The sequence below is a fragment of the Squalius cephalus genome, assembly GCF_949319135.1.
Source record: "Squalius cephalus genome assembly, chromosome: 16".
Classification (NCBI taxonomy): domain Eukaryota; kingdom Metazoa; phylum Chordata; class Actinopteri; order Cypriniformes; family Leuciscidae; genus Squalius; species Squalius cephalus.
In genome coordinates, this window is record NC_137137.1 from 987,929 (window position 1) to 1,000,820 (window position 12,892).

Here is a 12,892-nt window from a genome sequence, read left to right on the forward strand (position 1 = left end):
AATATCTCACAGTTTCCAAAAAAATATGAACATTGATAATAATCATAAATGTTTCTTGAGCATCAGATCATCATATTAGAGTGATTTCTGAAGGATCATGTGACACTGAAGACTGGAGTAATGATGCTGAAAATTCAGCTTTGATCACAGGAATAAATTACACTTTACTGTATATTCACATAGAAAACAGCTGATTTACATTATAATAATATTTCACTATTTTTACTGTATTTTTGATAAAATAAATGCAGCTTTGGTTCAGAAACATAATTATTCCCAACTTTTAACTGGTAATGTATATATAAATTTATTTTTTTGTATTTTCTTATTTACATATTGTTTACGCCTGTTGAGATTCACTTTTAATGACATAGAAACGGCTCTGTTTAACCAACTACATCCCAGTTTCCTCTTACCTGTGTCTCCATTTTCACCAAAAATATTGAGGAAAACATCAGCATCCGTCCCGCTGCCTTTCACATCAGACGTGAACACACTCACAACATATTTATTATCTGCAAAAAAACACAATAAAGACACTTTATGAAACTCACTGTACTTGATTTGATTCAAGGAATCAGAGGAAACAACATAAACAAAAAATGCTTTTCTTACTTAGTATTTTTGTCTCGTTTCCACTCCAAATATCTATAAATTCTTTTTTTTTTTTTAAGCAAAAACTCTCTTAATTTTGATTGATTTCCCCAGAAAACAAGACATAATATCTTTTTTTATTGTTTTTATTAGTAAATGCATCTTGATTTAAGAATTGATTAGATATTTGGACTGGAAACAAGACAAAAATACTAAGTAAGAAAAGCATTTTTGCAGTATAGAGTTCATTTCACAGCATTTCATAACTCTTAATTGTGATATAAGTGTCCTGTTTAGTGTTTGTGTTCATGTTTGCCTGTGACAGCCGGTTTATGTGTTTCACTGATTTAATCCCTGTCACCTGTTGTCTTGTTAATTACTGTGTTCTGAGTTCATTTGTCCCAGCTGTGTCCAGTTTCCCTGATCTCTGTGTGTTTCAGTCTGTCTCATCTTTATTCTAGGTTCACTGCAAAAATGCTTTTCTTACTTAGTATTAGACTTGTTTCCAGTCCAAATATCAAAAAATTCTTAAATCAAGAAGCATTTACTAGATGAGTAAAATGACATTAGATATTATGTTTTGTTTTCCAGGGGGAATAATCAAAATGAAGTGACTTGATGCTTAAAAAAGCTAAATGATCTGCCAATCGGGTCAGAAAAATACTGTTAATTCAAACAGAAACAATATTATTTTTCTGACCCCATTGGCAGATCATTTCGCTTGTTTTAAGCAAAAACTCACTTAATTTTGATTTATTTCCCCAGAAAACAGGACATAATATCTTATGGTATTTTACTCCTCTAGTAAATGCATCTTGATTTAAGATTTTTTTTTTTCATATTTGGACTGGAAACAAGACAAAAATACTAAGTAAGAAAAGCGTTCTGTTCCTGTTATTTGGTTTTGTAAAGATTTGAGTTAGTCTGAAACTAAAGGCATCCTAAAGTGTGATGTAAGAGGTCTCGCCTCACATTTGGGCATGTCCATGGGGTCGGGGCTGCCCAGGAGGTCTCGCACGAACAGCCCGTCACCCTCGGCCCGGCTCAGCCAGTTGTTACAGGCAAAGTAGAAGCGTAAGTGTGGCCGGTTCATGTCTGTGACCACGACCCGGTCCAGATACCAGCTGGCGTTCAGGCCCGTGTTATCATGTTCAATCCTGAATAACGGCACAGAACGGACTGACAATCAACACCACACTGCTTTAATTGTGTTCTTACTTTTTCCTGTAAAAAAATAAATCAATATATATTTACAGGAGAAGCAGCAAAATGACTGAAGATATTAAGTAGGGATGCACCGATATGAACATTTTGGCTGATATCGATAACAAATAATTCTTTATATTTAAAAGCCGATAACTGATATATTTGCCGATAAATCTAAATCCAATTTTTTTTATCATTTCTGAGAGCCTGATTACAAAAACAAAAGTCTCACCATTAAAAGCCATAAGCACACAATTATAATGTTCTCATTATAATCTTATGTAGCCGATATGACACGTTGCACTGAACTGTATTTTACTTTTTTGAAGTGATTTCAATCATATTTCAAGCAATTCAAAACCGTCATGTTGAACAGTGCGCATCTGAAGAGTCTCAGCTGAAGGAAATAGTACATTATTTATCGGCTTTAATATATCAGCCAAATTTACTTAACGATAACGATAACGTTATAACCGAACATATATCGGCTAATACCGATATGGTGGCCGATATATATCGTGCGTCCCTAATATTAAGTCTCGTTTAATGAGAAAATGCATCAAAATGAAGAGAGTTTGTGTTTAAAACAAGAACAAATATCTGACAATTGAGTCAGAAAAATAACAAACTCACTTCATTTTCATAATTTTTTCAGTCTTAATATCTTCAGTCATTTTGCTTCTTCTCCAGTAAATGTCTCTTGATTTAAGAGTGTTTAGATATTAGTGCTGGAAAACGAGACAGAAACACTGAGGAAGAACATCATGTTTTGCATTGAAGGCACAATTAATATTTATCTACAACATTAATTTCACGTATTTAAGCAGAAGGCTTTAGATCAAAGGCTTTTAAGATCAGGAGAAATGAATTCACTGAAGTCTGTCCAAACTTTGGACTAGTAGCGTACAAAACAGGAATTTTGTTCAAAAAATGCATGCATTTAATTTTTAGCATTAAAATTATTGGATTCATATTTATCTTCAATAATAAATGCAGTTATTGCTGACCTCAAATTACAGTAAAACTGATCAACTTACCTAATTTTCTTCAAAGGTCCGACATTATGTGTTTTTATCCGGAAGACGTCAGTTTTGTTTTTTTCAAAAGCAGTTCGATTCCTGTAATAAATATCAATGCAAACAATAACCGAACATTTCATTTCTTGTAAATAAGGTGAAACCATAATAATACACTAATAATGTTTTATGATACAATGGTGTAAATCTAAATTACTGAAGAAGAACAATCTTGTCCATCATAAGCATCAAGTGGTTGTGCACTGAATAAATGCACACCGTGTAAAAACAGTGTTTGAAACTCACAAATGCTTCATTTATTAAATGTCCTTAGTAAACTTACAGAGTCACGATACATTTCAGAAAATATATGATATCTAGCACCCAATATATCATGTATTTGCTGATGGGACATATTGTAAACACACATATTCAGTAAATGAGCTTTGGCTAATTATGTATTTCATGTGACATAAACTGCAAAACATTTTTGTTGTGCTTAGTATTTTTGTATAATATCTAAACATTCTTAAATCAAGATACATTTACTGGAGAAGCAAAATGACTGAAGATATTAAGACTGAAAAATGTATCAAAATGAAGTGAGTTTGTGTTTAAAACAGTGGAGTCAGAAAATGATCTTAATTCAAATCGAAAACATTATATTTCTGACCCCATTGGCAGATATTTGTTCTTTTTAAACCCTGTTGCTCTTCGTGTGGCGGTCAAAAATGGCCAATTTTTTTTTATTATTATTATTTCAGTGACTATTTTTTAGTTCGATAATGTTTTCTTATTTAATATTTTGCATTTTTAGGGGATTTTATAGATTATATTTATGCAGTAGTTATAACCCTTTTATTCACTTTTTGAGCATAGAACTGAAAACAAAAATTCTAACTTAAACTGTCATTAATATTGAGTGCTTTGGAAATATATATTTTCCAAAACAAGTTTTACTCTAAAACTGTGAGAAAATTAAAGCCATAAATTTGTTCCAAATTTTAGGTTGATATCTCAAAAAATGAGCTTTCAGTGAGATGTTGTTCGGCTGCAGTACCAAACGCTTCCACTAGAGGAAATTCATCTTCCATTCATTTCCAATGCGCACATTTAACCTGTTTGAATCCATGATTTTTTTGTGCATTCACAAAGCAAGTGCCAAAACCTTTACCAAGTCTTGTGCCATTCCGATGAAGTAAAAAATTCTAAAAAATCTAAATGTTTTGGTCAAAAATAAGCACCATATTTTGATACATTGTTCAGAAAACAAGACTTAAAGCTTCTCAAGTAAATGTGTATCTTGATTTAAGAATGTTTCGATATTTGCACTGTAAAACAAGGCAAAAATACAGAGTAAGAACATCATATTTGCAGTGTGAGTCGAGCTAGATTATCAGTTTGAATGATGTGTGTCTGGAAACAGAATAGTAAAGTGCTGTGGTGTTTGGTCTCTACAGCACAATGCTATACATTTCCACAATCTGATCCACACGAGTCCATCATAGTGATGATGTACAGCACATGCATATTGTAGCCCTTCATTATGAGGAGCAATAGACCTCCTGATAAGCCTTTTCTGCTGTCGAATCGGAAATATTGGTCCTTGATGAAAGGTTCTAGAATATCATGTGCACAAGTTCAGAGTAAAGGTCACAACGGCAGCGACTCAAATACCTCTTCTCTGTGCTGTGGATTCAGGGAAAGACAGAGTGACGGTGTTACATTTCATCAGAAAAAATAACTTTAAATACAAGAGCAAACAACGAGGCTGCGGCTACCAGGCATTTCATTTATTATTAACAGAGATGATTATGAATCAAGTTTCAGGTCAGTAGTGTTGACTCACTTGCTGGCCAGGTGCAGTTTGGGAGTGATGCCATATTCCCCGAACAGCGTGACAAACACATTGGCGTCTGTACCTGCGCCATTAACGTCTCCAGTGATGGTAACCACCTCATACACTGTCATTCGATGGAGCACAGAAAGAATGAGTAAGAGATCCAGTGCATTATTAATGAGGAGGATATTCACACTTGAGTGAATAACAGTGTGAAACGCCCTGATGAACAGTGACTACGGTCAAATCAAGCCATGATAACCCATATTAAAACTAGGGATGCACCAATATGAAGATTTTGGCCAATAACCGATAAATCTTTATATTTGAAAGCCGATAACCGATATAATGGTCGATAAATCTAAATCCAAATTTTGGCCGATACCGATAACTGATAAATCTTTGTATTTGAAAGCCGATAACCGATATAGTGGCCGATAAATCTATATCCAAATTTTGGCCGATATCGACAACCAATAAATCTTTATATTTGAAAGCCGATAACCGATATAATGGCCGATAAATCTAGATCCAAATTTTGGCCGATATCGACAACCAATAAATCTTTATATTTGAAAGCCGATAACCGATATAATGGTCGATAAATCTAAATCCAAATTTTGGCCGATACCGATAACTGATAAATCTTTATATTTGAAAGCCGATAACCGATATAATGGTCGATAAATCTAAATCCAAATTTTTGCCGATACCGATAACCGATAAATCTTTATATTTGAAAGCCGATAACCGATATAATGGTCGATAAATCTAGATCCAAATTTTGGCTGATACCGATAACTGATAAATCTTTATATTTGAAAGCCGATAACCGATATAATGGCCGATAAATCTAAATCCAAATTTTGGCCGATACCGATAACCGATAAATCTTTATATTTGAAAGCCGATAACCGATATAATGGCTGATAAATCTAGATCCAAATTTTGGCCGATACCGATAACTGATAAATCTTTATATTTGAAAGCCGATAACCGATATAATGGCTGATAAATCTAAATCCAAATTTTGGCCGATACCGATAACTGATAAATCTTTATATTTGAAAGCCGATAACCGATATAATGGCTGATAAATCTAGATCCAAATTTTGGCCGATACCGATAACTGATAAATCTTTATATTTGAAAGCCGATAACTGATATAATGTTCGATAAATCTAAATCCAAATTTTGGCCGATACCGATAACTGATAAATCTTTATATTTGAAAGCCGATAACCGATATAATGGCTGATAAATCTAGATCCAAATTTTGGCTGATACCGATAACTGATAAATCTTTATATTTGAAAGCCGATAACCGATATAATGGCTGATAAATCTAGATCCAAATTTTGGCCGATACCGATAACTGATAAATCTTTATATTTGAAAGCCGATAACTGATATAATGTTCGATAAATCTAAATCCAAATTTTGGCCGATACCGATAACTGATAAATCTTTATATTTGAAAGCCGATAACCGATATAATGGCTGATAAATCTAGATCCAAATTTTGGCCGATACCGATAACTGATAAATCTTTATATTTGAAAGCCGATAACTGATATAATGTTCGATAAATCTAAATCCAAATTTTGGCCGATACCGATAACTGATAAATCTTTATATTTGAAAGCCGATAACCGATATAATGGCTGATAAATCTAGATCCAAATTTTGGCTGATACCGATAACCGATAAATCTTTATATTTGAAAGCCGATAACCGATATAATGGCTGATAAATCTAAATCCAAATTTTGGCCGATACCGATAACTGATAAATCTTTATATTTGAAAGCCGATAACTGATATAATGTTCGATAAATCTAAATCCAAATTTTGGCCGATACCGATAACTGATAAATCTTTATATTTGAAAGCCAATAACCGATATAATGGTCGATAAATCTAAATCCAAATTTTTGCCAATACCGATAACTGATAAATCTTTACATTTGAAAGCCGATAACCGATATAATGGCCGATAAATCTAGATCCAAATTTTGGCCGATATTGACAACCAATAAATCTTTATATTTGAAAGCTGATAACCAATATAATAGGCAATAAATCTAAATTCAAGTTTTGGCCGATACCGATAACCGATAAATCTTTATATTTGAAAGCCGATAACCGATATATTGGCCGATAAATCTAAATCCAAATTTTTATTTTATTTTTGAGAGCCTGATTACAAAAACAAAAGTCTCACTATTAAAACCCATGTCCCAAACACACAATTATAACGTTCTCATTATAATTTTATGTAGCTGATATGACAATGCCATGTTACACTGTATTTTCCTTTTTTCAAGTGATTCCAATCATATTTCAAGCAATTCAAAACCACCATGTTGAACAGTGCGCATCTGAAGCGTCTCAGCTGATGGAAATAATACATTATTTATCGGCTTTAATATATCAGCCGCTTTTTCTTATCAGACCGATAATAATCAAAAACAAACGTATATCGGCCGATACCGATATGTTGGCCGATATATCGTGCATCTCTACAGAATATGAATCGCAGTAATATAAGGAGTGCAATATTACCATGTTCAGTGGTCAAAATATCATTGAAATCTCCCTAGCTAACAAAAATAACTTTTTCCAGTGTTCCCATTCAGTTAAAATGTTTAAAATGGTTTTCTTGGTTATGAAACGTTCCATTTGGTCATTCTTCAAACATTAAAACATTTCAGACTTAATGGGAATGTCAGAACATATCTTTTCATTAGTTGAACAGTACATCGCTCTACGTTACGAACAAATAATGTTTGACTTGTCTTACCTTTCTTCTTGTGGTACTCGTCCTCATAGTTCTCCACTTTCTCAGGCTCATAGTTCCTCAGCTCGTTCTCATAGATCTCCACATAATCAACGTTTTTGGACTTCTTCTTCTTGCCTTTCCCCTTCTTGCCCTCGTCGTCGCTCTCGCCGCTTCCCTTCTTGCTCTTCTTCTTCTTCTTCTTCTTCTGGGAGTCGTCGTCGTCCTCCTCCTCTTCTGGGTCCGTTTCTTCTTTCTTCTTCTTCTTCTTCTTCCCCCCCTCATCTTTGGACTTCTTGTCTTTGGATCCCATGATGCCCTCGACAGGGTTCTTCTCCTTTCTGTCTTCGGTCACTTGAACGACATCCGGAAGGTTCTTGCGCTTGTTCTTCGACTCGTGTTCATCTTCATCTTCCTCACTGCTGCTCTTCACCTCCTCATCCTTTGATTTAGAGCTTTTCTTCTTCTTCTTCTTCTTCTTTTTTGGCTCTTTGCGGCTCTTCCTCACCTCGGATGCATCGCTGACCGGTTCTGTGTCCTCAGCGTGTTTCTGTTTCTTCTTAGTGGCACAATCTGGACCGCTGATCTTACCTTTCCTTCTCGACTTTGATTTCTTCTCCTCTCCGTCATCGTTCTCCCCCTCTTCTTCGGTTTCTTGTGCCTGCCGTGTTTTTTTCTCCTTCGAGGGCATCTTTAATTTATTTACTACAGTGTAACTTTAACTGTTGACTGTGAAAGAGGACGAGTGTGACCTGTGATGATCGGTGGATCTGCCAGGTGAAGATCTCGAGTCGATGGGGCTTTTCCCTTTCTCTGATGACAGCCGACCTCATTAAACATGACACAACATCATCATGTGACTGAGGGGAGAGTAAACAATCAAACATGAGCTGTCACTCAAACTGCTCAGTCATACATCTAACGGCAACACTTCACAATAAGGTTCATTAGTTCATAAGGTTCAACAAGGTTCATTAGTTAACATTAGGTCATGTTTGTGTTCATTATGTTGTACTGCCATGTAATAGCCGGTGATGCTGATACGGCAATAAACTCAAATACTACATCAATTATGAAGCGAGTTCAATTCTCACATTATAGTTAGGCTATTATATGCTTTAGCAAAATAAAGAAGAATCAGAAAAAAGGGCCAAAATAAATGTTATTACAAAGCAGCTTCACAGCAATAAACAGATTCAATAATGCAAATTTCATCAAATATGAGAAATTCAATTCTGCTGTGAATGAGTTCAATGCTGATTCAATGCTGTTCAATAACAGTTGTTTAGTTCATCTGTAAAGCAAGATAATAAATGTTTTTTGCACTTTGTATACGGTCTCATCTTCTCTTAAAGGAGACATATCATGCTTTTAAATTGTTCCTTTTTACATATAAATCATACATTTGTGGTCTATATAAAGCGGAACTGCAATGCTTGGGTCTGAATTCCTCATTATTATAGCCCCACAGGCCCCTTTTTTACCCCTTTTCTGAGGTGCTTCTGAGATCAAGTCGTTTTGGTGCGGTCTCTTTAAATACAATTGAGACACTTCATACCCCGCCCCCTCTCCAGTTTGCAGAGGTTCAACTCCACCCCGTTCGGCCATTTTTGTAGTCTGATAGCAGAGATAGGATTATCTAGCGGCACAGAAACTTTTTATTCACACGTTATTAACAAAATGTCAACAACGGAAGACTTGTCCAGCCAGCCTTAGATGTTCGAGCCAGAGTCGGAGCCGGAGCGAAATGAAAATGAAGACGACGAACCTGCAGGACAACGTCTTCATATGGATGTATCGCAATGGTGTGTTACTGTATTTATACATGAAACTTTGGTCTTCCGACCTTTTACTACCGTGTCGATTTATTTTGATTAATATGTGCGAGGGAGAGAGAGCAAGACAGCGTCTAGTTTGGAGACGGTGATGTCTTGTTTACACTTTCGCCGGGCTCCGAGAGAGAGTGCGAGCGCGCGCGAGACCGGGTCTCTCTCTCTCTACTCGTTCTTTCAGTTAAACATGCGCCCTGTCCATGGCCCTGTCACAAGCGCGGCAGTTCATCTACATTAGACGGTGTAATGAAGCGTGTGGGTTACTACATCCAACAACCGAACATTTTAACTTACCCTCTCGTAACTTCTGCATCCTTTAGCTTGGACTACAAAATTGCAGCGAGAAATAATAATGGCGGATTGCTCGAAGTGGTGGGCCGGAAGTCAATGTCCTTATTTGGCAGTTCCGCTGCAAATACTGTGACGTGATAGTTCACAAAACGTCATAGATAACAGAAAAATCGGAACAGGTTGAAAAATATGACCAAAACAGAATATAAAGATATCAACGAAGCACCTGAAGAGAATAATTTCATCTTTTATGTACTTCTAAACACTCCAAATATACAACAAAATGCATTTAAGGGCTAAAAAAGTGCATTTAGCATGAAATGTCCCCTTTAAAGGAGAACTCCGGTCAATTTTAACATTGAGCTAATTTTTTTGTACATTTGGAGTGCTGTCAGTACAGAGAACAACGACAGAAATCGGTGTTGCCTACACCGTGTTATCCTCTTTTTAAAATTTGCACCCTGTTGACTTCAATGGGGCAAGTACTAAACCTGCTTTTAGCCTCTTAACATCCTTGATGTGTCATTACAAGTGCACAGGTCATGTGAGTGATTCCTTCAGAGTGAACACGAGTGAATCTGTCAAGTTCACGCGCATAGGTTTAGTTACCTATGATCACGCGCCCGAACTCGGCAATCGACTACTTTGGACTTCGACCGAAAACAGGATGTAAATACAGGTATGTGCGCTGGCTGAAATAACATCATTTTTATCCATTTCTTTCACATCTACTGCAGTCAGATTCACTGTGTTCACTCTGAAGGAATCACTCACATGACCTGTGCACTTGTAATGACACATCAAGGATGTTAAGAGGTTAAAAGCAGGTTTAAAACTTGCCCCATTGAAGTCAACAGGGTGCAAATTTTTAAAAGAGGATAACACGGTGTAGGCAACACTGATTTTTGTCGTTGTTCTCTGTATTGACAGCACTCCAAATGTACAAAAAAATGTTAAAATTGACCGGAGTTCTCCTTTAATGCCTTTAGTAACTAACATGAACAAAGAGCAATGCATTTGTTACAGTATTTATTAATCTTTGTTAATGTTAGTTAATAAAAATACAGCTGTTCATTGTTTGTTCATGTTAGTTCACAGTGCATTAACTAATGTTAACAAATACAACCTTTGATTTTGATAATGTATTAGTAAGTGTTGAAATTAAAATTAACCAAGATTAATAAATGCTGTAGAAGTATTGTTCATTATTAGTTCATGTTAAGTTCTGTTAACTATTGAACCTCATTGTAAAGTGTTGCACATCTAACAATATTCAAAAACATGTTATTTTAGTTAGTTGCCAAGCCCCCCTTTTTCTATAAGCTGAAAATAACTAAACTGAAACTGAAATAAAAATGATAAAAAAATTCAATGGACATATAAAAATAATAATAATAATAATTACTGAAATTAAAGTGAAAACAGAAAACATTAAATAATTCAAAATATTAATAAATGCCATAATTACACTAAAATAAGACTCAAACGTAGACACGTAAACTTTACTAACACTACAAATTTGCAAAAACATTTATATTGTTTATATTTAAATAAAATGATAAAAAGTTATTTTATTTTACTTAAAGGCCACATTTATAATTTATGTTTAGTTTAGAACTGAATCTAAAATTTAAAAAATACTAAAGCCTTTAAACACACACACACACACACACACACACACACACACACACAACAACAACAACAACAACGACATTACTAAACATTAAACTAAAATATAAAAACGAAAAATATAAAAACGAATTAAAAATATTAATAAATAAAGTAATACTATATTACTGGTACAAATAAAACTCAAGCTCAGACTAGCTTTACCAACTTATTAACACAACAATAGGAAAATTAACAAAATGGAAATAAAGAGCTGAAGTCGTGACTCGTGAGGATCAATTAAAAGTTGATCTTATATGCGCAATTTGATTTAACAGGATGATAGTTTTAGAGAGACAAACCAGCAAATTCATCAAAATTACTTACTCATAATATGATAACAATTACTGACGTTTGTTTCCCCTCAGCTAATGACATCACTTCCGGTCTCTACAAATAAAGGCAAGAGAAAGAGTTTCTCAGTTTATGCACGAGAGTGCAGCACATTCAGATAAAGATGTAAAGCAGAAAACCTTTAAAAAAAACGTTTTAAAGCAGAAAAACGTTTTAATTATTTAATTGATTCTAGCAATGCTGGTTTGCGGCCAGATGATGGAGACACTCGAACAGGTACAACTGTCAAAGCTCAAGATAGTTTGTTTAGACATTCATATCTTACAAACTATTCATTTGAAGCGCACTAACTCTGGTACATTAGGCTTTTGTTCTGCAACATGTGAAACTAAAGAAAAGATCCTCAAATAAATGATAAACAGCAGCATCTTCATCTTCAGTTGCTCTTCAGCTGATGGGAACAACTTCTCCCATTTAGACTCATGATTATTTACAGGATAATAATATAAACAAAGACTTTTTATCATCTAAAGAGACTTTAAAATCAAACACAGAGGATCAGAATCATTATAAGGATAAACTTTTTATAAAGGTGAAAAACAGAAAACACATTTTAATCATTTGCTTATTTATTTATTCATGAAATGCTGTAGATGTTCTGGACACTCATTCTGTCCGTTTTTACTGACATGCTTAAAGGAATAAAAAAACAAAAACAAGTAATGATTAGTGTGACTTCAATGCATTTCAACATTATATTTTTATAGTTCAATTGCATCAAAAACTTGACCAGCAGTTAAATATGAACATCAACCAGAACACAGACAAATGATGATCCTTTTTCATACTTATATGGTTATAAAGACAGGCTACATGTAATCTATGAACCCTCTAGCCTTAAAGGTGCGCTAAGCGATGTCACACTTTTTTAGGCCGAAACATTTTTTGTCACATACAGCAAACATCTCCTCACTATCCGCTCGCTGCCTGTCCCCTGAACACACTGTAAAGAAACGCGGTCTCTGTAGACAGCCCAGCCTCCACAAACGGCAACAAAAACACACTGGCCCAGCCTGGACCACGAAACATAACAAACAGAGTTCTAGCCAATAACTGACAAGAATGATTTGGGGGTGGGGGTTGGGGGGTTAGTGCGCGTGAAGGGGGGGGGGGGGTAGTGCGCGTGCACATGAACGGGGTGTGGGCGGGGTTAGTGCGCGTGCACATGAAGGGGGGTGTGGGGGGGGTTAGTGCGCGTGCACATGAACGGGGTGTGGGGGGGGTTAGTGCACGTGCACATGAACGGGGTGTGGGGGGGTTAGTGCACGTGAAGGGGGGGGTAGTGCGCGTGCACATGAACGGGGGTGTGGGGG

The 12,892-nt window shown here is 35.5% G+C and overlaps 1 protein-coding gene across 2 annotated transcripts in view; it reads right to left on the reverse strand.

Moving 5' to 3' along the window:
- The window catches only part of loxhd1b (lipoxygenase homology PLAT domains 1b), a 69,685-nt gene extending 61,397 nt beyond the window's left edge, over positions 1 to 8,288 (reverse strand). For both annotated transcript variants that reach the window (XM_079896511.1, XM_079896510.1), the window contains exons 1-5: positions 7,459 to 8,288; positions 4,666 to 4,780; positions 2,838 to 2,918; positions 1,567 to 1,751; positions 417 to 515 (exon numbers count right to left, since the gene is read on the reverse strand). In XM_079896511.1, coding sequence (XP_079752637.1) covers positions 417 to 515; positions 1,567 to 1,751; positions 2,838 to 2,918; positions 4,666 to 4,780; positions 7,459 to 8,125 — 1,147 coding nt within the window. In that variant the 5' untranslated portion in view covers positions 8,126 to 8,288. The remainder of the gene's footprint in view (positions 1 to 416; positions 516 to 1,566; positions 1,752 to 2,837; positions 2,919 to 4,665; positions 4,781 to 7,458) is intronic.
- Between the last annotated feature and the right edge of the window lie 4,604 nt (positions 8,289 to 12,892).